This window comes from Hordeum vulgare, chromosome 2H, assembly GCF_904849725.1.
Source record: "Hordeum vulgare subsp. vulgare chromosome 2H, MorexV3_pseudomolecules_assembly, whole genome shotgun sequence".
Lineage (NCBI taxonomy): Eukaryota > Viridiplantae > Streptophyta > Magnoliopsida > Poales > Poaceae > Hordeum > Hordeum vulgare.
Window position 1 is genome coordinate 489,672,026 of NC_058519.1, and position 23,866 is coordinate 489,695,891.

The 23,866-nt window shown below is 44.7% G+C and overlaps 2 protein-coding genes across 3 annotated transcripts; one reads left to right on the forward strand and one right to left on the reverse strand.

The window, feature by feature from the left end:
- The first annotated feature begins 13,340 nt into the window (after nucleotides 1–13,340).
- On the forward strand, nucleotides 13,341–20,228 carry LOC123426796. Of its 2 annotated transcripts, XM_045110685.1 has the most exons (12): nucleotides 13,341–13,542; nucleotides 14,190–14,342; nucleotides 14,430–14,600; nucleotides 14,813–14,895; nucleotides 14,996–15,194; nucleotides 15,756–15,877; nucleotides 17,323–17,389; nucleotides 17,466–17,516; nucleotides 17,688–17,740; nucleotides 18,177–18,387; nucleotides 18,697–18,867; nucleotides 19,909–20,228. In XM_045110685.1, exons 1-12 carry the CDS (start codon nucleotides 13,462–13,464, stop codon nucleotides 19,999–20,001), a joined length of 1,455 nt encoding a protein of 484 aa, XP_044966620.1. In that variant the 5' UTR covers nucleotides 13,341–13,461; the 3' UTR covers nucleotides 20,002–20,228. The 2 variants fall into 2 exon arrangements, with proteins under 2 accessions (XP_044966620.1, XP_044966621.1); XM_045110686.1 differs by lacking the exon at nucleotides 13,341–13,542 and having other exon boundaries at nucleotides 14,249–14,329.
- Nucleotides 20,229–20,488: 260 nt separating this feature from the next.
- On the reverse strand, nucleotides 20,489–23,032 carry LOC123426797 (two-component response regulator ORR1-like). The gene is made up of 6 exons (XM_045110687.1): nucleotides 22,658–23,032; nucleotides 22,318–22,376; nucleotides 21,765–21,842; nucleotides 21,564–21,634; nucleotides 20,992–21,187; nucleotides 20,489–20,891 (listed from the first exon to the last, which is right to left on the reverse strand). The coding sequence occupies exons 1-6, from the start codon at nucleotides 22,776–22,778 to the stop codon at nucleotides 20,751–20,753; spliced, it is 666 nt and encodes a 221-aa protein (XP_044966622.1). The 5' UTR covers nucleotides 22,779–23,032; the 3' UTR covers nucleotides 20,489–20,750.
- Nucleotides 23,033–23,866: the final 834 nt, after the last annotated feature.

The window sequence follows — 23,866 nt, forward strand, 5'->3', positions numbered from 1 at the left end:
GTCCCGATGCCTCAATAAGCTCAATGGCACCCGAATATTTCGCCGGGTGCGTGCGAATATGCTCAACATCAATATAGAGATGAACAGATAAACCCTTAGGAACTATGACTCTGGTAAAAATGTCCGCCTGGACGTGTGTGTGGAAACGTGAGTCCGTAGAGTCATGTACGACAACATATGGATCAAGGTCGCGGCGGAAGCGAGGGCTCCTCGAGCTGGCGGCGGCGGCAGTAGGGAGGAAAAGGGGTGCTGAGGGTTAGGGCAAGAGCCCAGCCCCGTGCCCATCTATTTATAGGCCCGAGGCATCGGACGTCCGACAGGCGTCGTACGTCCGGAGGTGATTGTGGGGTCGGATGACCGACACTGGTCGGACGACCGGAAGGAGATTTCCCGCTGGATGTCCGAGACATGTCGGACGTCCGAGAAAGAGGAGGAGGCAGAGGCTGATGCTGGATTTTGTTTGATGATTAGATGATGACTGGCATGGTTTCTCACAAAAAGTACGAACATAGTTGCCTACAAGCATAACATATACTACTTGGAGACAGAAATTGATTTATGCGTACTTTGTAAGCTTAAAAAACAGAAAATTAAGACTCACTCCCCCTAAATGCATGCCCACATCAAGACACAAACATAATGTGAGTGTGTGTATGTGTGCAAGGTTTCAAGATATATTGTCAAGCTCCAAGATACCAAGTTCACGCCTAAGTTGACAGAACCTAGCTACGCTAAGTGGCTTGGTGAAAATGTCGGCTAACTGCATGTCGGTACCCACATGGGTAATATCAATGTCACCCTTTTGCACATGGTCTCTCAAGAAATGATACCTAATATCAATATGTTTTGTGCGAGAGTGATCAATGGGGTTCTCGGAGATCTTTATGGCACTTTCATTATCACAGAGAAGAGGAACGTGTCGATACGTGATACCATAATCCTTTAGTGTTTGCCTCATCCATAGCAGTTGGGTTGCACAGCTTGCGGCTGCAATATATTCGGCCTCGGCCATGGAGAGACAAACACAGTTCTGCTTTTTCGAGGACCAACTTACCAAGGAGCGTCCAAGAAACTAACATGCACCGGAAGTGGATTTCCATCCCACTTTATCACCGGCCCAATCCGCATCGGAATACCCAATAAGATCAAACTTAGCATCCTTAGGATACCATAAGCCTAACTTTAGGGTGTGAACAAGGTATCTAAGAATATGCTTAACCGCCGTGTCATGGCTTTCCCTAGGGGAAGCTTGAAATCTAGCACATATGCCTACACTTAACATGATGTCCGGTCTAGATGCGCAAAGATAAAGTAGCTAACCAATCATGGAGCGGTAAGTAGATGGGTCAAAAGGAATACCGTTTGTGTCTTCATTTAGAACTACATCGGTGGCCATGGGTGTCTTCATTGGTTTAGCATTTGTCATATCAAATTTTTCAAGAATGTCCTTGAGGTACTTAGTTTGAGACAAGAAAATCCCTTCTTGAAATTGTTGTATTTGAAAACCAAGAAAGAACTTCAAGTCCGTTTTGAGTGACATCTCAAAGGTCTTGGTCATGGAGGCCGCAAACTTCTTGCATAAATGGATGTTAGGAGAACCAAAAATGATGTCATCTACATAGATTTGGCATAAGATCAAATCACCATTTTCCCTCTTAGTAAAAAGAGTGGGATCGATCACCCCCACCACAAAGCCATCATCGAGTAGGAACTTCTTAAGATGATCGTACCAAGCACGGGGTGCTTGTTTGAGGCCATACAGAGCCTTGTGAAGTTTATCTACATGGTATTTGTGGTGAGGGTCAACAAACCCAGGTGGTTGTGATACATATACCTCTTCTTGTAGAGGACCGTTAAGAAAATCACTTTTCACATCCATTTGAGCAAAGTAAAACCATTGAAAGCAACATAGGCCAATAAAATGCGAATGGACTCAAGACGAGCAACAGGGGCGAAAGTTTCACCAAAGTCCAAACCTTCAACTTGGGAGTACCCCTGTGCTACTAACCTTGCCTTGTTGCGCAGGACAGTCCCATTCTCATGTTCCTTGTTCTTGAAAATCCATTTAGTTCCAATGACATTATGTTCCTCAGTTGGTCGTTCTACCAATGACCATACTTCGTTGCGTGTAAAACTGTTTAGCTCCTCTTGCATAGCAAGGAGCCAGTCATTGTCACACAATGCATCCTGAACCCTGTATGGCACAGTACTAGAGACAAACGAAAAGTGAGCACAAAAGTTTGTTAATTGTTTACGAGTCACTCTACCTTCCGACACGCCGTGAGGATTTGATCAATATCAACACGACCGGCCACATGTGGCATGATGGAGGTCAAGGTTTCACGAGGTTCGACTTTGTTTCCATCATCAACGTCCTCAACATATGGATCATTTATGTGCGGAGGAAGATATTCCTCTTCGCGTTGCACTTGTTGAGGTTCATCATCAAACATACCCATACTTTGGTCTACCTCTTGAAGATCAACTTGTTGTTGAGTGTGATCAGGGTGGGAGACATGTTCTCCCACTTGATCCTCAACAACTGGCATGATGTGTGTGCTAGTATCTTGTGGAGGTACGGGCAGTGAACTGTCTTGAGGATGAGAAATACTCTCATCATCTTCATCATCATCATGAGGTCTTTGTTCCATGGGAAGAAGTGCACCTACACCCATGTTTAAGATATCTTGTGGGGAGTCTTCTTCACCTGCATCATTTAGATCAACTTGCTCCCCATGGGAGCGGTTAAATTCATCAAACGTCACGTCACAGGTTTCTATAACACATCCAGTGGATTTGTTGTAGACTCTGTAGGCGTGAGAGTTTGACCCATAGCCAACAAAAATCCCTTCAGTTGTTTTGGATTGAAATTTTCCTAACCGTTCCCGTTTGTTGAGGATGAAACACTTGCATCCAAACACACGAAAATACTTAACATTGGGCTTGTTCCCAGTTAGGAGCTCATATGGAGTCTTCTCCAATATTGATCGAAGGAAGAGCCGGTTTGATGCATGACATGCTGTGTTGACGGCCTCAGCCCCAAAACTATGTGGTGACTTGTATTCGTCTAACATGGACCTTGCCATTTCCACAAGTGTCCGGTTCTTCCTCTCTGCCACACCATTTTGTTGAGGGGTGTAAGGTGCGGAGTACTGATGTTCAATTCCCTCATGACTAAGAAATTCTTCTAGGGTGTAGTTCTTGAACTCAGAGCCATTATCACTTCTTACTGCCTTGATGTCCTTGTCAAACTTCCGCTGGGCTTGTTTGGCAAAGTCAATGAAGGTGATCTTCGTCTCGTCCTTGGACTTGAGAAAGAACACCCATGTATATCTTGAGTAATCATCAACAATGACTAGGCCATACTTTTTCCCTCCAAGACTTGCCCATGAAGGCGGCCTAAACAGATCCACATGAAGGAGCTCTAACGGCCTCGAAGTGGATACAATGTTCTTGGGTGGATGTTTTGATTGATGTTGTTTCCCAGCTATGCATGCACTGCACACACGATCTTTCTTAAAAGATACATTTGTTAGTCCAAGGATGTGATTGCCGTTTAAGAGATTTTGAAGATTTTTCATGCCAACATGGGCGAGTCGGCGATGCCACAGCCATCCCATGTCGGCCTTGGCCATTAGACAAGTTGTGTGGAAGGTGCTCTCTTTCAAGAAATCAACCGTGTAAAGGTTGCCATCCAAATCTCCAACAAAGGCCACTTCGAGAGTGTCTCTCTTAAAGACTTTCACATCCGTTAGTCCAAATAATGTGTCATAACCGACGGAAGCCAATTGGCGAACTGAAAGTAAATGATATTGAAGAGATTGGACAAGCATGACATTTGCAATAGACATGTCATTAGTGATTGCCACCTTGCCCAACCCAATTACCCGCCCTTTCGACCCTCCACCAAATACAATGCTCATGTATGGTCGAATGGCTTGCATGAAGTCATAGAGCAAGTTACTATCTCCGGTCATATGATTGGTGCATCCACTGTCGATCACCCATTTGGCTCCTCCGGAGAAAACAGCCTGTAACGAATTAAGACTTGGTTTGAGGTACCCATTTTGTCATGGGGCCTTTCACATTAGTTACAAGAGTCTTAGGGACCCAAATAGCATAGAATCGGAATGCATTACGGGGACCAACGAATTTAGCATAGACCTCTCCTTCCTTTGATTTGCGTAGTACATAGGATGGAGGCATGAATTCGGTTGTCTTGTTGTGAGTAGGCGAACCCCTAGTGGCCGATCCACTCACAACCTTACCTTTCTCCTTGTGTCCCTCTCGTACAAATATTTCTTTAAGCGGAGTGGTACACTTGAGGGGAGATGCACTTTTCTTGGCAGTGCTTGGGTTGAACCCAAGCCCTTCCTTGGCGAAGCCTCCATTGTGTCGACTTAAGATCTCATTAAGAGTATTTTGTCCTTGTGCACATGTCATGAGACCTCTGTCTAACTGTGCCTTTAACGAACAGTTTTCCTCAAGGATAGATGTCAGTTCACTACTAGAGTTAGTAGTGCAGGTATCAACATTAATGATAGGTGAGGAGTAGGCCTTAGCTAGAGTGTCAAGATAAGTTACCTTAAGTGCCTCAAAGCTCTTTGTAAGAATAGTGAGTTTCTCTTCCTTGTCTTTGAGAGACAAGGATAGACGCTCACAGTCCTTAGAAAGGGAAGCATGAGAGTTCACAAGTCAGTTTTTATCATTTAGTAATTCTTTGCACACAGATTCAGCCTTTTTCAAGGAGGCAAGATCATTAGCATGTTTGTCAAGGTTTTCACCTACTTTTGAGCATAGTGCATCATTTTGTGCTTCCTCATACATGACTTTGTGCTCAAGGATTTCATTTCTTTCCTTCTCCTCAGTGACGATGGTTTCGAGTTCCTTGATGGTATTGGTGTGCTTACTCACCATTTCCATAAGTATGCGAAACATAGTGAGCTTCTTTCCTTTAAGAGAGCACATAAATTTGTTTATTTTAGCAAACATGGGATGATCTAAGTCATTATCCTCATAGTGATCTTCCGCATCAAGATACTCATGAGATGGAGTAGAAGCTAGACTGAAAGAGTTTAACCGTGGAGTTACCTTAACCTTATCATGGGAGCTTTGGTCTTCCTCATCTCCCATGGCAGTCTTTGCCATCAAAAGCGTTGCCCTTGTGGTCCTTCATATAGTTGTAGTGAACAACATCACCACTTTTGTTGACTAGCCTCAAGGTGTTTTGTGTATCCTGAGCTACTCCGGCAACTCCACCAACATCTTCTGGATCTGATTCTTCTTGTGCAACCATTGCTCTTCCATCTGTCCTCTTGAACTTGGAGTTCATAGGGTTTGGCAACTTCTTCTTTACAAAGGTCTTTGGAAACCTTGGTTTGTCTTCTCTCTTCTCATAAAGGCAGTCATTGGAGAAGTGGTTGGTTTCCTCACAGTTATAGCATTTCCTTACCTTCTTCTTTGGGAATCTTCCCTTGAACTTTCCTGCACTGAACTTCTTTACAAAGAGAGCAATGTCCTCATAAGATGGGCTTTCATCAGAGTCAACATCATCACCATCTTCGCAGTCATCATCACCCTCTTCTTCTTCACTTTCTTCTTCGTCACATTCATGCTTGGTTTTCAAAGCAAGTTTGATCTTTGATGTTGAAGTGCCATGCATGGCAAGGTGCTTTGTTGCATTTGCTTTTGACTCTTCAAATAATTGGAAAGTGGATATGATGTCATATGGAGTCATTTCTTTGAACCCATGGTGCTGCCTCATGTCCCATACCATTTGATGGTGATACGGAGCAAGATCATGAAGTAACTTGTCCACAAGAAATCTCTTGGTCAGATTGAAACCATCTTGCGTCTTGTCACAGTCACATGACTCAATGTCTGCGGTGAGAGTCATGAGCCGTTCTAGTAGTTGCTTGGGAGATTCACCCTTTTCCATACAGAAATTCTATAATTGCCCCTTGGCAATTTCATATTGAGCAAGCCGAAGAGTGGAGGTACCTGTCTTGGTCCTTATAATGCTATACCACAGTTCCTTGGCACTTGTGATGTGAATGTAAGGTCTTCGTTGCTTGTCATTCATTCCTTTTCTTATGCACATGATCGCAGTGTCATTGAGATGCTTGTCATAAGTTTCTCTGGGAGTGAGGCACCTTGGATCTATAGGATTGTACCCATGCTCGAGGATGTCCAACATCTCATCATTGGCATACCTAAGATGATCCTACATACCAACTCTCCACAAAGCAAAATCGTAATTGTCATCAAGCAATGGAGGTTTTCCTCCAGGATTGTACTTAGGTTTCTCAATTTGAGATCGAGCATAAAGCCATGGAACACTAGTTTGGTTCCTTTCCGGAGGTTGTTGGCCAAATGAAGTACCGTGCACATGTGTCCCTGAGGCCCTCGGGGACGTGGTTGTCCCCGTGGTTAGTGATGCTAGTCTCATTTGGACCATGGTCTCAAGAGAAGCATCATGCTCCTCTTTTTGCTTGGCAAGGGCCCGTTCCAGGTCCTCAGAGGTGAAATACTTGACTTCCGAGGAAGTCCCGTCCCTCTGCACTGGAGCTACCGTAGCTGGAACCCCGTCCATCTCGCTCTAGGGCGGTTAATCCACAAGAATAGAGCACGAGGCTCTGATACCAATTGAAAAGGATCGAGATGGACCTAGAGGGGGGGGGGTGAATAGGTACAAATCCAAATTTTAATAATTACTTAGCAATTTTAGGCAAAATTGCGGAATATGAGTGTGGGCCTAATAATTGCTACGACAAGGAGTAAGCTATTTAGAGTGAAGTAAGACAAGCGGTAAACAATAATCAAATACAAGTACGTAATAAGGATTAACACAAGTAGAGAGTTAGGGTTAGGAATAACCGAAACTCCAAGAGAGACAAGGATGTATCCCGATGTTCACTTCCTTGGAGGGAAGCTACGTCACCGTTAGAGGGGCGGATGTTACCACGAAGGCACACCAACGCCACGAAGGCTCACCCTATTCTCCCTTTGAGATAACTCCACGAAGGCGTTTCTCAACCACTAGTGGTAAGCCTTGAGGTGGCTTCCAAACCTTCACAAACTTTCCGGGGGAAATCACAATGGTTTGATTCCTCTCCGAAGACTCCTACCGCCTAGGAGTCTCCAACCTCCAAGAGTAACAAGAACATGGGGATTGCTCAAAACTTGCTCAAATCACAAATCACTTTGGTGGGAAGGAGGAGAGGGAGACGATCTATCTTTTGATTGGAACAACACTCAAAGGGACTCACAAATGCTCTTGGGGTCTAGGATTTGGTGTAGACAAGAGTGAGTGAGAAGAAAGGTGTTCTTGGATATATTCTAGCTGTGTTGAACACTCTTTCACGAGGTGGGAGAAGAGTATATATAGTGGGGAGTGAAAACCAGCCATTGGGGACACTTTAAGTCACAAGGGTCCGGACGTCCGACAGTTGCCGGAAGTCCGGGCATCCACGAGGGGTCGGACGTCCGACAGGGGTCGGTCGTCCGAGGCCTGTAGATATGACTGAAAATACTGGGAATTGAACAGCGACCGGACGTCCGGTGAGGGCCGAAAATCCGAGTTATTCGACTCAACTTCTATTGGTGGGAGGTTCCGGATTTTCGAAGGGGAACGGACGTCCGGCCCTCGGACGTCTGGAGGGAGCCGGAAATCCGAGTTATAGAGCTCATGTTCTTCTGGTGCAGGGCTCCGGATTTCTAGGGCTGGTAGGACGTCCGGCCCTCGGATGTCCGGAGGGAGCCGGATTTCCGAGTTATATGACTCACAAACTTCTGGTGAAGGGCTACGGATTTCCGAAGCCTGCCGGTCGTCCGGCCCTCGGATGTCCGGAGGGAGCCGGATTTCCAAGTTATATGACTCACAAACTTCTGGTGAAGGGCTACGGATTTCCGAAGCCTGCCGGTCGTCCGGCCCTCGGACGTCTGGAGGGAGCCGGATGTCCGAGGCAATAGACCTGTTTTGAGATAAGAACAGAGTGGAGAATATGTGGTATTGGGTATGACAGTGAAGATGTGGTACGAGCAAGTTCATCGCAAAACCTGTGATCCCCTCTTAATAGTGCGGGATCCCTATACTCAATATCAGTAAACTCAAAAGAATAGTCTACATCATCTTTTCTTAATCCCGAGCCTTCTCGAAATATAAATCCCAATCTTCTCAAACAACCTTTGGCACATAATTCTCAATCTACTAAAGTACTTTCCATCCTGAGATACACTCAACAAATAGGATTAGTTTCCTATGTATGTGTTTTCATTAACACCAAAAGTCGATTAGGGGCATAGCATGCACTTTCAGAAAGATAAACTTCAACTCCTGGAACATCTCAAATGCTCCATGATGCTCAAAGCAATGTTGAAGTCCCGACTCTAAGCCATACAAGACTGCACATTGAACTACTGAGTAGTCCTCCTTACGTTATAACCAGGCGTTCTTAACATCTTGGTCAGCCGTAGCGGGTGGTTCATCTCCTAGCGCAGCATTAAGGACATAATCCTTCTTCCCAGCTTGCAGGAGCAACTTAAGATTACGATCCCAGTCTGCAAAGTTGCTTCCATCATCTTTCAACTTAGCTTTCTCTCGGAACGTATTAAAATTCAGGGTGACTGTTGCGTGAGCCATTGATCTACAACAGAAATATTGCAAAGTGGACTTAGACTATGTTTAAGATAATTAGAGTTTAACTAATAAAATTACTGATAAATTCCCACTCAAAAAGTACATCTCTCTAGTCATTTGAGTGGTACTTGATCCAAATTCACTAACTCAAGTCCGATCATCACGTGAGTTGAGAATTGTTTCAGTGGTAAGCATCTCTATGCTAATCATATCAACTATACGATTCATGCTCGACCTTTTGGTCTCATGTGTTCCGAGGCCATGTATTCACATGCTAGGCTCGTCAAGTTTAACCCGAGTGTTCCGCGTGTGCAACTGTTTTGCACCCATTGTATGTGAACGTTGAGTCTATCACACCCGATCATCACATGGTGTCTCGAAACGACGAACTATCGCAATGGTGCACAGTCGGGGAGAACACAATTTCATCTTGAAATTTTAGTGAGAGATCACCTTATAATGCTACTGTCGTTCTACGCAAAATAAGGTGCATAAGAGGATTAACATCACATGCAATTCATAAGTGACATGATATGGCCATCATCTTGTGCTTCTTGATCTCCATCACCAAAGCACCGGCATGATCTTCTTGTCACCGGCGCCACACCATGATCTCCATCAACGTGTCGCCATCGAGGTTGTCGTGCTATCTATGCTATTACTACTAAAGCTACGACCTAGCAATATAGTAAACGCATCTGCAAGCACAAACGTTAGTTTAAAGACAACCCTATGGCTCCTGCCGGTTGTCGTATCATCGACGTGCAAGTCGATATTAACTATTACCACATGATCATCTCATACATCCAATATATCACATAACGTCATTGGCCATATCATATCACAAGCATACCCAGCAAAAACAAGTTAGACGTCCTCTAATTTGTTGTTGCATGTTTTACGTGGCTGCTATGGGTATCTAGTATGATCGCATCTTACTTACGCAAAAAACCACAACGGAGATGTGCAAATTGCTATTTAACCTCTCTCCAAGGACCGCCTCGGTCAAAACCAATTCAACTAAAGTTGGAGAAACCAACACCCGCCAGTCATCTTCATGCAACGAGGTTGCATGTTAGTCGATGAAACCAGTCTCTCGTAAGCGTATGAGTAATGTCGGTCCGGGACGCTTCAATCCAACAATACCGTCGAATCGAGAAAAGACTAAGGAGGGCATCAAATCGAACATCAACGTCCACAAAACCTTTTGTGTTCTACTCGGGATAACATCTACACATGAACCTAGCTCATGATGCCACGGTTGGGGAGCGTTGCATGGGAAACAAAAAAAATTCCTACGCACACGAAGACCTATCATGGTGATGTCCATCTACGAGAGGAGATTAGATCTACGTACTCTTGTAGATCGCTAAGCGGGAAGCGTTAAGAAACGCGGTTGATGTAGTGGTACAACTTCATGATTCAAATCACCGTCGTCCCACGATCCGTCCCACGAACGGTTCCGATCTAGCGCCGAACGGACGACACCGCCGCGTTCAGCACACGTGCAACTCGATGACGATCTCAGCCTTCTTGATCCAACAAGCAAGACGGAGAAGTAGATGAGTTCTCCGGCAGCGTGACGGTGCTCCGGTGGTGGTGATGATTTACTCCTGCAGGGCTCCGCCCGAGCTCCGCAGAAATCCGATCTAGAAGTAAAACTATGTGGAATAGGCTAGAGTTGCACGTGACAAAAGTTGTGTCTCAAAAAGCCCTAAACCACCAATATATATAGCAGGAGGGGAGGGGCTAGCCTTGGGTCACAAGGGCCCCAAGGGTGCGCCGGCCGCAAGGGTGGAGGAGGACTCCTCCTCCAATTCAGTTTGGGAAGCACGAGTCCTCCTCTTCCTTCCCACCTCCCTCTTTCCTTTTTTTTCTTCCTTTCCTTTGGTATTTTTACATGTGGCGCCATAGCCCTCTTGGGCTGACTCCACCAGCCCACTAAGGAGTTGGTGCACCACCCTAGGGCCTTGGGCTCACTCCCGGGTGGGTGGGCCCCTCTCGGTAAAGACCCGAAACCCATTCGTCACTCCCGGTACACTGCCGGAATTGCCCGAAACTTTCCGGTGACCAAATGAAACCATCCTATATATAAATCTTCGTTTCTGGACCATTCCGGAAACCCTCGTGACGTCCGTGATCTCATCCGGGACTCCGAACAACATTTGGTAACCACACATATAACTCAACTATACTAAAACATCATCGAACCTTAAGTGTGCAGACCCTGCGGGTTCGAGAACTATGCAAACATGACCCGAGATACCCCTCGGTCAATATCCAATAGAGGGACCTAGATGCCCATATTGGATCCTACATATTCTCCGAAGATCTTATCAGTTGAACCTCAGTGTCAAGGATTCATATAATCATGTATGTCATTCCCTTTGTCCTTCGACATGTTACTTGCCCAAGATTTGATCGTCGGTATCCGCATACCTATTTGAATCTCGTTACCAGCAAGTCTCTTTACTCATTTTGTAATACAAGATCCCGTGACTTACACTTAGTCACATGCTTGCAAGGCTTGTGTGTGATGTTGTATTACCGAGTGGGCCCCGAGATACCTCTCCGTCACACGGATTGACAAATCCCAGTCTTGATCCATACTAACTCAACGGACACCTTCGGAGATACCTGTAGAGCACCTTTATAGTCACTCAGTTACGTTGCGACGTTTGATACACACAAGGTATTCCTCCGGTGCCAGTGAGTTATATGATCTCATGGTCATTGGAATAAATACTTGAAACGCAGAAAACAATAGCAACAAAATGACACGATCAACATGCTACGTTCATAGTTTGGGTCTAGTCCATCACATGATTCTCCTAATGATGTGATCCAGTTATCAAGTGACAACACTTGCATATAGTCCGAAAACCTTGACTATCATTGATCAACTGGCTAGACAACTAGAGGCTTGCTAGGGACATTGTTTTGTCTATGTATCCACACATGTATCGATGTTTTCATTCAATACAATTATAGCATGGATAATAAACGATTATCTTGTAACAGGAAATATAATAATAACTATTTTATCATTACCTCTAGGGCATATTTCCAACAATGCGTACATTACATTGATGAATTGGAGCTAGTTCTGTGTCGCCCTAGTGTGTAATTGTTACATGATCGATGTCATCTAAATCATTATTCACTGTTGATCCACGTGCCTACGCGTTACATGTACTGAATCTTGCTAAGTTACTACTGTTGCTACTACTATCACACCTGCTACTAAATTGCTACTACCATAAATGCGAGCATCGGTGCCAACTCTAATGGGCTGGTTCCACCATAAGGAATCATCTGAGCTACACTCAATTTGTGTTGTGTAAGGTTAATCAGTTCATGGGTAGTTCGTGACATTTTTTTTCTCGAATTGCTCAATGAGATCCAAGAAATATTCCATATATGTATTTTCCCATCTTCTACTCTTCATATGCAACATTTCTTGAAGGTTTGAATTCTAGACCATATGCTTCTACCAAAGATAAGATGAGGCCTTTGTAAGGTTGCATCCAAATTTACCATGAAAAGTAATTGGGATGGAGAACTCTGACACACAAAAATCGGTCATTATGTAAGACGCCAGACTCGTTTTGCTAGTAGGGTTCAATTAAAGAACATAATATCTCAGAACCACATGACTCATTTTTCATTTGGCACATACATTTTTCACCACGTAAACCAATACACGCGTTTTTTTTTTGCTTTTTCTCTTCACCATATCGAATGAGGGCATCCTAAACCGTGAAAATGGAGTTATGGGAGAGTAATACAAGCGTTGTGTCGGTAGGCGAAGCGGTTGAGTAGCTTCTTACTTATGTAGGAGCTATAATTGTCTTGATCATATTTCCTATAATATTCGTAAATGGTTCAAAATGGTCCAAAGGTAAGAATTATTGGACTATTGGAGATGGATTCAGTTCACTCGTTTGTACTCCCTTCATTTTTAAATACAAGTATTTTTAAAGATTTTACTATAAATTACATATGGACCAAAGTAAATATGATTATATACATTCATATGTAATGTGTAGTAGAATCTCTAAAAAAGACTTATATTTAAAACAAAGAAAGTATTACTATTGTTTTTTCACTAATGAATATTATTTCAAATGAGAAACTACTGAACTCAATCACTTCCTGTCATTACTCAACAGTGTGGGTCACTGGCCCAGGCTTGCAGGGCCTTGGCATGGAGCGTGGTGAAGTTTTCCTTCGTGAGCTGTAGCAACAATACCACTATAGAAAAAAGAGATTTGTTTTTCATTTTTTGATTTTATTAAGAGTAGCACTTTGAGGTTGACGTCACTTTTGAAGGGAACGTAGAGTAATCTTTTTTACAATAACCTTGGAGTAATCCTTTTCTCAAATGAGCCTTAGACTTATTTTTATTAAAAATGAGCTTTAGACTTAAGTCCCGTTCGGAGTCTCTTTACTGCGCGGCTCCGCTTTTGAAGTGGATGGAGTCGTAGTTTAAAATTATGAAGCGAATACATAAATATTTTATAAATTTTTAAATTTTAAAAAGCTGATGGATTATCGAACGAGGCCTTAAATCTTTACGGAAGGAATCGAGGGGAAAAACGAAGAGAAGATAAAACGGGAAGCAGAGCGGTTCATCGTTCACGAATTTGCCACGTGGCTACAGATTTTATGGAACGCTCTGTGGTCGCCGTCCGCTCGATGCCCGGCCATAGCCATACAGAAACCCTGCGTACTGGGCCCAGGTGTCAGCGACCCACTCTCGCTCCCTCCCCTGAAACTGTCCACGCCTCCACGGAGCTCCGAGTAGTCGGAGGCAGGCAGCGATGGCCTCGCCGGCGGTGGCGATGCGGCGCCCGTCCCCCACCGTCCTCGCCTCCGCCCCTCGCCGCCGTCCCCGCCGTCACGTGAGTGCTCACTCCCTTCGCTCTCGTGGTGCCCGCCGGCCGAAATTGTTTAGGCCCGTATCTGCGCGTTCTGATTTGGTGTCCCGGCCTGATTTCTGCGCTTTAATGGCGGAATTCTGTGCTTCGATTGTGGAATGTCAAATCCTCGTGGAGCGATCCAGCTAGTCCAGCAGATTTTGACTACTGTACCGTTGTCCGAGTCAGTAATTTTTAAGGGGATTGGTTGCTCTTGGATTGGCTCCACTTGAATGAGTGGACATGACTATTAGAATAAGGGTTGAGGTTGGTAGGATTTGGTTTGTGTCAAATAAGCCCGGTGCACTGGCAATTAGAGAGTTGTTCCTCACATTTTTATATACATAAAGGCAATACTGACATGGTGACTGTTTCCGGTTTCAGTATCTACACCTTATGAACACGGTGTTCTATTAAACATGAGAGAAATGAATCGTGTATACACTCCGACATGTAAACACGCTAACTTCCTCGCCCGAGTCTACAGATGATATCCATTCTGGAATTTGTGTAACTTCATTTTTCTGTTTTCTGCCTGTTTCTTGTCCTGTGCGAGTTTCTTATCTTGTGCCAAATCGGCAAATCCTCTTCCCAAGCCTTTGCTTATTCATTTCATCCACAATGATTTGCAGGAGTATTCACCTTCCAACTCGAGCTCCCCAAGTTCGGCTTCACGGTTAAAAGTTACTGCACTTTTTGGTTGGATCAAGGGAGATAGATATTCGAGAACTCGTGAATTGATCCCTTCTGCTGAATCGTACACTCTCACAGGGTCAGCCTCAGAGGTGTTTTTGTGTTTCTCGAGTAATCAACTCTTTTTCCAGGACTTATGCAAATGATTCATGGCTTTCTTAACCATTTCTTAATTTTAGGTGGACATGAAGCCACGTGAGGTATCAATTTCTGTTGTCTCTTCTATCATGGACATACCTCCGGCAGAGTGGGATGCATGTGCAGTTGATTCAGCTGAGCCTGAAAAGTTTAATCCTTTTCTTACCCATGCATTCCTCTCAAGCTTAGAGGAATCAGGTTCTGCGGTGAAGGTGTACATATAAAGCACCATTTCTTGATTCATTACCCCTGTTATCAGACTTTAAGAATACTTATTTCATGGTCATTGTTTCGTGTTAATATACTTCCAGAAATTTCAGTACCTAATAGCTCTAACTTTTGTTTTATTCCAATAAGCACGGGCGGTGCAATTTGTAATTATTATGAGCCTCCCTGGAACTATCATTTCCTGGACTGATTTCAGGAAACAGGGTGGTTACCTCTGCATGTTGTTGCACGGGACGAGAACGAAAGTATTATAGGTGTTGTTCCGCTTTACCTTAAAAGGTTTAACATCATTAACACAATTCATCTACTGTTTGCCTAATTTCTGCACACTTTCCTTCATCTTTTTCATTGGCTGAACAACCAAAATTTGCATTTGCAGCCATTCTAGGGGTGAGTTTGTATTTGATCAGTCATGGGCGGAAGCTTACTACAGCTATGGACTTGAATACTATCCAAAGTTGCAGTCTTGTGTCCCTTTTACTCCAGTAACTGGTCAAAGAATATTACTTCGAGATACATCCTACCGGGATCAAGTTTTTGATGCGTTAGTTAAAGCTTTGAAGAATTTGGCTACCAAGGTAGTGAGATCAGAATTCTAGTAATATTTCGTTAACAGTTTCTTGCAACCGAATAATTTTAGCAGAAGTTACAAAATGCTATTGTATGTTTGTGCTGTTGGTCACATCGATTCTGCATCTGCAATTGTTTGCTTCATATAGCAGTGGCAATATGACATTTTGATATTCAGTAGGAATCATTATTCATCACTTCATGAATCAGCTGTTTTTTATTCGCACTAATTTTGTTGGCATTTCCAATGAATACAACAGGGTACCGTGTTTAGTTCACTGAATTAGAAGGATTGTTCTCTTCTTGCAGCTAATGTTTCGAAATCAGTGCTTCGTTTTTATTGAGTTGTCTAACAGTGATAAGTGAATGAAAGTAATGGGAGTTTTGTAGTCAGAATCTTTTTAGACATGCTGAATTTTTATGGTGTTTGCTAATTTCGATTTGGGGGTATACAATGTAATACTAGCATGCCATTTGTTTATTTTATTGCCAGCTTAACTCTTAAATAGGTGGAAACCCTCAGATCTACTGAATGAATTGACAATCTTTTGTCTTCTGCTGCATTTCAGCTGAATGTGTCATCACTACATATAACTTTTCCATCTGAAGGTGAATTTAGCAAGTTGAAGGATAGTGGATTGTTGCAAAGAATCGGGTTGCAGTACCATTGGCGAAACCGGAATTACAAATGGTATGCTAACATGAGATTTATGGGCTTCTGGATTGCAGTGGTTTAAAGTGCACTTCTGACCACATAAGGCTATAACTCAGGGCCCACATTTAGTCACAAGCATGGCCTGGTAGACATATTAACTAGATTTTTTTTTTCGAGAAAACACAGTGAGATGCGTGCGTTTCTTTGTATTGAAAAGGAAGGGTTTATGTTACAATCCTCCTAGGAGGGGTAATGCAGGGAATAGAAAAGCCTAAGACTAGTGTACATCCCAGGTCTGTGGGTAGATGATACGGAGACCGGCCGCTCCTGCCTTGGTCCAGAGGGACGCCTCCTCCTTGATCTTCACGATCAGGTCGTGCAACGAGGGTTGTGTGCCCTCGAACACACAGCTGTTACGGTGTTTCCATATCATCCACGGGGTCAGCAGGGTCACGGAGGCGAAGCCTTTGCGCATGGGGTGCGGCATGCTCCGCTTGGCGCGGTGCCACCAGGCGAGAAGGGAAGTCTCGTTGCTGGGGGCGGCGCAGGGCAAGCGGAGCCAGACGATGATGCTTTGCCAGACCTGCCTGGAGAAGGGGCAGCGGAGCAGCAAGTGATCCATAGTCTCGGGGTCCTGGCAGCACAAGATGCAGGGGTCGTGGTGCTGCAGCCCGCGACGTGCTAGGCGGTCGGAGGTCCAGCATCGATCCTGGTCGGCGAGCCAGTGGAAGAACCGTACTCGGGGTGGAGCCCAACTCTTCCAGATGAGCTTCCAAGAGGCGCTGGGGATGGATCCTTGGAAGGTGATCTTGTAGCAGGACTTGGCGGAGTAAGAGCCATTCGTAGTCCACTTCCAGGAGAGCTGGTCAGGCGTGTTGAGCAGGGTGGTGTGCTCGATGACGTTCCAGAGGCGGATGTACTGGCCGATCTCGTGGACACCGAGAGCGCCCTCGATGTCGTGAGCCCAGGCCTAGATTACATCACAAACAAGGGCCACCTACAATTTTCATCACAATAATGCAACCTCCAGGATTTTATTTTCAACAACCTTCCACATTTCTTAACATATCAAGGTGCTAGATTGTTGATAATTTGATATACCTTTTGTTTCATTTTATCTGGGAGTTTATTTAGGCAGTGTGGTGAACAAGCTAGTAATACCATCTTCTCAGATACTTTCTTTGTGGTTATGAGATTTACCCCCCACCCCTCCCTCTGTTTTGATATACATCTTCATGACCATCCCAATAGAATGGTTTAATGTAGAAAGATAATTGTAGATACGAAGATAAGCTATTAGATATGATATTGTTACATTGTCAAGAAATGCAAGTTGCAATGTTAAAAGCATACATGTTCTACCTTGGATTTTATGATCGTGCCATTGCCCTCATTTGTTACTTTTGGAAATCTTATGAGCGTACATGCAATTGATTATGATATATCAATATTTACTGATATCTCTTTGTTCCACCCTTCAGTTTTGATGATTTTTTGATGGATTTGAAGCAGCCCAAACGGAAGAATATCAGACAAGAACGTAAAAAGGTTTGACTTTGTTTTTGGTTCCCTGGTTTCAAATTTTGGCCATAAATAATATTTATAGTTTTATCCTGCTTTTCAGATTCCTGCTCAGAACTTAAAAATGAAGCGGCTCCGTGGAGATGAAATAACGGTACTTACCGAGCTCAGCTGCTTATATGTACTCAGTATTTGTTTTCTTGACATCATCAGATACTTTCACTAATACCTGCTCAGGCTCCCTTTTTTCTGAGGCACTTCAAGTTTATTTCACAAAGCAGTTACAGGTTTTACTAACTTATAATGGTTTTCCTTCACATTGCAGAGCAGCCACTGGGATACCTTCTATAAATTCTACCGTAACACAACTGATAATCAGTTTAGTCCAATAACACTCTTTCCTTGTAATTTACTTTCTATGTTTTGCATGATAAATAAACAATTCTCAAGTGGCCCTTTCATAAAAAGAACGCAAGGGTTTCTTCAAATACTTGTCCCGGACATTATATTAGAACTAAACTTTGGTAAATAAGTAACACATTTTTACCAGTACATGCATCACTATGCAATAAGAGCTCGAAACTAATTAAAGCAATAATAGCTGGTAAATACTTTTAATTTCTAAACGGTAGTGCATAACCTTGTACTTTGATCTATTGCACAAAGTTCTAAAAATCACCATCGCTGAATCCCCCCCCCCCCCCCCCCCCCCCTCCTGTTTTTTGCACATATGGCCCATAGAATATTTTTGTTCTTACCTGCATAGAAGTTGTGTGCCGTAATTTTTTCACTTATACGATAAGTTTGTTTGCAGCTGGGGCAGAGCCTACTTGACACGGGAGTTCTTTCACCTTTTGGGTGAAAAGATGGGCGACAAGGTAATGCTAATTGTTGCTGAACATGATGATAAACTTGTCGCTGGAGCTCTTAATCTGATTGGAGGTGATACATTATATGGTCGCTTATGGGGATGCCTACCAGATGCACATTTCCCCAATTTGCATTTTGAAGCTTGCTATTACCAGGTATTCACACATCTTTGCAAAATATTGTGTACTGTATTAACTGAGAACTAATCTGTCGTAACAATATTTGTTCCCAACTTTTACTGGGAACATGTTTATTTGACCATTCTGCAAAAAGGTAGAGCTGTTTCAAATGATGGGATGGCCAATTGATCATCAATTGCACTATGCTTCTTATCTGTGCATAAGGATCAACTTCCTGTACAAGTTTGAATTCAAGTCTCTTATATTTGTAGTGGGCATATTATATATGACCGATACTCTGAACAATGTGGACATATGGTTCTTATAGATTATTTATACGTTCAGGCAATTGAAGCAGCCATAGAACTAAACCTGAGTAAGGTGGAAGCAGGTGCTCAGGGAGAGCACAAGATCCAGCGTGGTTACCTCCCTGTGACAACTTACAGCTGCCACTACTTCTTAGAACCTGGTTTTGCGACAGCTATAGGAAATTTTCTTGTACATGAGACAGCTCAGGTATTCCACCTGAATACCCAATCAGTTGCTAGAGATTTATTCAAAAATATGTCCTCTTAAATGTGACCTAGCCATCCTTTTGTGTTTGCTTCAATATATGCCTCCTATGGATTTGTAAACCTCTTTCTTAAACATATTGCATCCACAATTGCTACCCAGCCATCTGCATGCATAGTATCTGCATTACTTGTTGATGTCATCGCAAAGACGAACTCATAGCAGAAGGCTATTATTGCGTCCTTAATTGTGAAATGTAAAACATGGTACCCTGTTTTTGATTGAGCTATTCCAGTGTTATGGCTTTATGTTATGATGGCTGATAAACCACTACTGTGTGGATTGAGTGCTCTTAAGTGTGCACTGTGTAGAGCATGCATCACCATTAAACTCCATGTAATTCTTTGCTGCCCTCTCTCACATTAAGCTTCACCTTTTGGAGCTAATAAATGCTAAACAATAGCGGCTAGTACTCATGGAAAGGAGTGTATGCTTTCTTGCACACTTAAAAAAGCTGTATGTTGATATACTAACTAGAATTTAATGATAACACTTGTCTCAATATGCATTTTCTACAGAAAAGAATATTGGTGCCCTGTATTGATCCTTTGACATTTCTTTTCTGAATTAATACTCGCGCTCAGAAGCAAAAATGAACTACTCCCTAAGAGCAGAATTAATTGACAAAGCCTCTATACAATGTGAATTGGACATTGTATAGAGGCTGCGTCTATTAATTTGGATCAGAGGGAGCAGTAAGCATTTCAACTTTTCCATCTTAGAAATATATTAACCAGTACAGACTACTTCCATTTCATGATGTTCTGAGTAATTCTTTGCTTTTCTGGCAAATAATACTTATATACTTTTATCTCTATGTAGCATTTGTCCACTCTTTTGAATTTAGGGACAAATAATAGAGAAAAGAAATTTTTATGGCACTCCTTCATTTTATTAGAATCATTTTATTTTCCAATAGGTGCTTATCCACCAAGTGCCATTGCTGACAATTCCAACTAATGTTTTTCTTTGTGTTGATATCAGGTTAAGCATGTCATCAATGTCCTGCATGAATCAGGTCCATACAAGGAAGACATATTGAAAGAATTTGCTCCTCAGCCAGATGGTGAAATGTAGAAGGGTGGAAGGAACTTGCAGCTATGAATACAACCATAAATACAACAGATGTAGCAGTAGGAAGACGGGCAATCCCATGCCGCAGGAGGGAATATTGTGATTTCAATGGCTCGGGTCCCTCACCTACCTTTGTACATTATTATTACTAGGCATGTAAATAGCAAATATTTAATCTGAAATCATCCAATAGAAAGGTCCCATCTGAAAGCAAACATTTTATCGTGCAATTTCGCTGTCTGAACTACTGCATGAATGCAATTACACGACTCAGGAGTACAATACATAGACCTGACCTTTGAGACCATACTAGGGTGTCTGCATCATCTTCTTTTTTTCCCCATCAGAAGATCTGGTGCTACTTTTAAGTCAACTTGTGCTGTTCTTTTCTCATGAGATCTGAACTATTGAAACAGGTGAGCAGTCGCCCTCAACCAAGTGAAAGGCGAAGAAAAGTTGCCTGAATGTCACATCAGTAGATCAGCCAAGATCCAAGCCAAAAGGGACATCAGATACTGCCTGCCTCATTGTGCGTTTTGTACAAGGATGGATACAGGGGGTTCTTCCTCGACTCGTCAGCCCAACAAGGCCGAGAACCGACGCCCGGTTAGAATCTCAAAGCAAACGAATCTACTACCTAAAGCTCCATCCATGGTTGTTGAAACATGGAGGTTCACTGCTCACTCATAAGCTACGACACAAGAGCTACTCCTCCTTGCAGAGCTGCAGCACGCCACAGGACTGCAGCACCATCACCTCAGGTAGGAGAGGAAGCAGCCGTTGGACCATCTGTGCAGGAGCTCTCCGACGCACAGGATGGCGTAGACCAGCAGGATGAACTTGAAGAGGAACGGGAAGTAGTGCGAGAGCCCGGCGCTCGACGAGTGGAGAACCTGAAACAAACACAACAGCAAACGAACACGATGATGAGTCCTGGAACATCATACGGTTCGACGGTGCGGTAATAAGATGGAGCTAGGAGTCGTGACGTGCCATGGCGATATCGGTGAGGTGTGCTCGCCGTCGCAGCGACGTCGTGCCGTCGACAGCAGCCATATGGTCCGCATTCTTGCTCACTGTGATGCATGGGGGCTCCTTGGGCTTCGCGTTTGAGCAGCTCCTCAGGCGCGGCACATCCTTGCTCTGAAGAGGCTTCACGATGTAATCTTCGGCGCCGGCCTTGAGGCATCTGTCCCCAGCAAAAAGTTAAAACCGGTTACTATCAGGTATCAGCCGCAGGATTCTGTATAGTACAACCGATAGATTACAAAGACACAATGAATGCACAGAGGAAAGCGAGATCTCCATGGGATGTTCAAAATTCACTGATACTTAATGCGAAGACCAAGGACAGGCAGCATAATGAACTGACTGCAGAGTATTTACTGAAGCAAAGCACTGTGGTTACGAATCCATGTTATTATTAGCTGAGCTTTAGCCCCATGACGTACGGCCTACTGTCGCAGCAAAGGCAACCTTTTTTGCCACCACCCCCATAGCCGCATCGACTTGGAACAAAAATGGATGCTCGAGAGAAGAAAAGGGGAAACAAAATCAAGGCTCACCTGCTGATCCTCTGGGGCTCGTTCTCTGACGACATGACGATCACCGGGATCGGCTTCAGAGGACTCATCGCCTGAAAACATCCATGGAAATCAGTATGGGAATTCCAGGGGCATTGGACATCTTGTACCAGCCAGAACAATGACTGACAACACAAATGTGGAAAAGGAAATAGGTACTGCATGTGCAGCGAGGTTGTATACCTTGATGGCCTTGAGGAGGTCGTAGCCGGTCATCTCAGGCATGCAGTAGTCAGTGAGCACCATGTCGACGGCCTGCTCCTGCAGACAAACACCACAGGTGACAGAAAACAATTAGCATAGCATATTATTATTATCACCCTACTAATCCAAGCAACACCTTTCTCCAACAATGCCTTTTAACTTGTGCTCTCGTTGTCCTGTGGCTACCAGACAGCCCCGGCAGGCCGCTGTAAGACGGCGAGTTTTTATCCCTTTCCCCCCATAAAAAAGTGTCGCGACCTTTTTCTGCCCTCCCGTCCTCCCCTCCCAAGAACACAAAACCCTCACGCGCGCATGCGCGAGCCCCTTCCCCGTACGGCCGGCTGGCCACCGACAAGTGGCTCGCCGCCGTGGCGCCAAGCCAACGGCCAAAAGTGGGGGGAAATTAAGTAAGGGGAGGAGCAAGTCTTTGCCCGCTTTGCAGTTGATGATTGCTATGCAGTAGTGAATGCGAGGCGGCGATGTGCCGTGGACAGACAGAGCGGATGGAATTGGAATTGGAATTGTTTGTTACCTTGCCGTCCTTGAGCCCCAGGAACTCCATGGCCTTCTTGGCGCTGTCGACGGCGATGACTGTATGATGTGGTAGTAAGATTTAGTACAGAGCAAAACATGTTGTGGTAAAAAGCTCAGAAACGCCGTGGCGATGGGGAAGGAAATGAAATGAAAGGAAGATTGAAAACATGGGACCGTGACGATCGATTATGCTCTATCTGCAGTTTGCAGTGCGCACGCGTGCTGTTCAAGAGAAGGCGCGCGCATGGGCCGAGCGAATTAACGGAGCAAGAAGTCAACGGCCTCGCCATTAAAGGGAATTCGATGTCAAGAGAGGCATGGAAGGGAAGGGAGCTGACCGTGGAAGGAGCCGGCGAAGGTGTTGCTGCCGAGCACCAGCTCCACCACCTTCCTGTCGACCGGGGAGTCGTCCACCAGCAGCACCCTCGTCACGCCCTCCGCGCCTCCTCCTCCTTCCATCTCCCTCTCCTCTCCTCTCCACCAGACAAACAACCACCCCAGCAGCAGCAGCAGCAGCAGCAGGTCCTCCTCCTTGGCTCCTACTAGCGGTAATGGTAAGAAAGATACTAGAGAGAATTATCAGTGCGAGGCGTTGCACCGGAGTGAGGTGAGGTGAGGTCACAGGCGGCACCGAGAACGGCCTTTTAAGCAGCCGGGCGGGAGGCGGGAGGGAGTACGAGCATTTGATGACCCGGCGCACCTGCAGGCGAGTGATGAAGGCTCCTCTCCTCTCCTTCTTCAGGGGGGGGGGGGGGGGGGGTGCCCGCGAGCGTGGTGGAGAGAGAAGAGAGGGGGGTGGGCCCGGGCGCGCCCGCCCGTGCGGGCCCCGCCGGCGGTGGCCAGCTCGTGGGGCACGGGAAATGCTTTCCCCCTCCCCCTCCTCTAGATTTTGCTGTCGGGGAATCTCTCCACCCCCCTTCCCTTCCACTTTTCTCCGTCACCCTTTCCCTTTTCCCCGGTACGTCCGACGCGGGAGGAGGGATCGATCGCCACCGGTGGTACGACGGCCATCCGCGCGTCGTGGCGCCACGCGTTGCGTCGTATCATCGGCGGCTAAAATACTCCTCGTTATTACGTACTGTATTATTATTATTATTATTATTATTATCTTAGCGTTGGGTGATTATGTTCCTTGGTGATTGATTGAAAACCATTTGACCTGCCCCGGGGTCCGATCGCGTCCGATCCTTCTCTTTCCGGGGCCTCCTCCGTCGCGGGCGAGCATGATCGCGGCACGGCGTGGAGTGGGAGGTGCTAACTAAACAAAGTCAGCACGTGGATTCGGCGCGGGATACGTTCCAACCGTTTCGTGCTTTTTTTTTTGCTCTGCTTGTTGCTGGTATTATTATTATCATGGCGCTGGCTGGAGATGTTTATTCGCATGTCTGTGCCAACTAAATCATGCTCTCGTGGATGCGTATCTTGCGGATTATGTATGCATATGTTTCTCCTGCTTGAGTGCGGGCTGCGGATATGATTTGGTGTGCACATGCTAGCTAGTGGTGATATATGTATGTACTATCAGATAAGACGCTGCATCTTTTTTG

Bases quoted from the DNA above. Each gene is read 5' to 3' on its own strand.
- LOC123426797 (XM_045110687.1), bottom strand. From the start codon at position 22,778: ATGGAAGGAGGAGGAGGCGCGGAGGGCGTGACGAGGGTGCTGCTGGTG. The intron at 22,377-22,657 runs GTCAGCTCCCTT...CACATCATACAG, and splicing joins CTTCGCCGGCTCCTTCCACG to TCATCGCCGTCGACAGCGCC. The intron at 21,188-21,563 runs GTGAGCCTTGAT...TGCTGGGGACAG, and splicing joins GAGCCCCAGAGGATCAGCAG to ATGCCTCAAGGCCGGCGCCG.
- LOC123426796 (XM_045110685.1), top strand. From the start codon at position 13,462: ATGGCCTCGCCGGCGGTGGCGATGCGGCGCCCGTCCCCCACCGTCCTC. The intron at 14,343-14,429 runs GTGTTTTTGTGT...TCTTAATTTTAG, and splicing joins TCACAGGGTCAGCCTCAGAG to GTGGACATGAAGCCACGTGA. The intron at 17,390-17,465 runs GTTTGACTTTGT...CCTGCTTTTCAG, and splicing joins TCAGACAAGAACGTAAAAAG to ATTCCTGCTCAGAACTTAAA.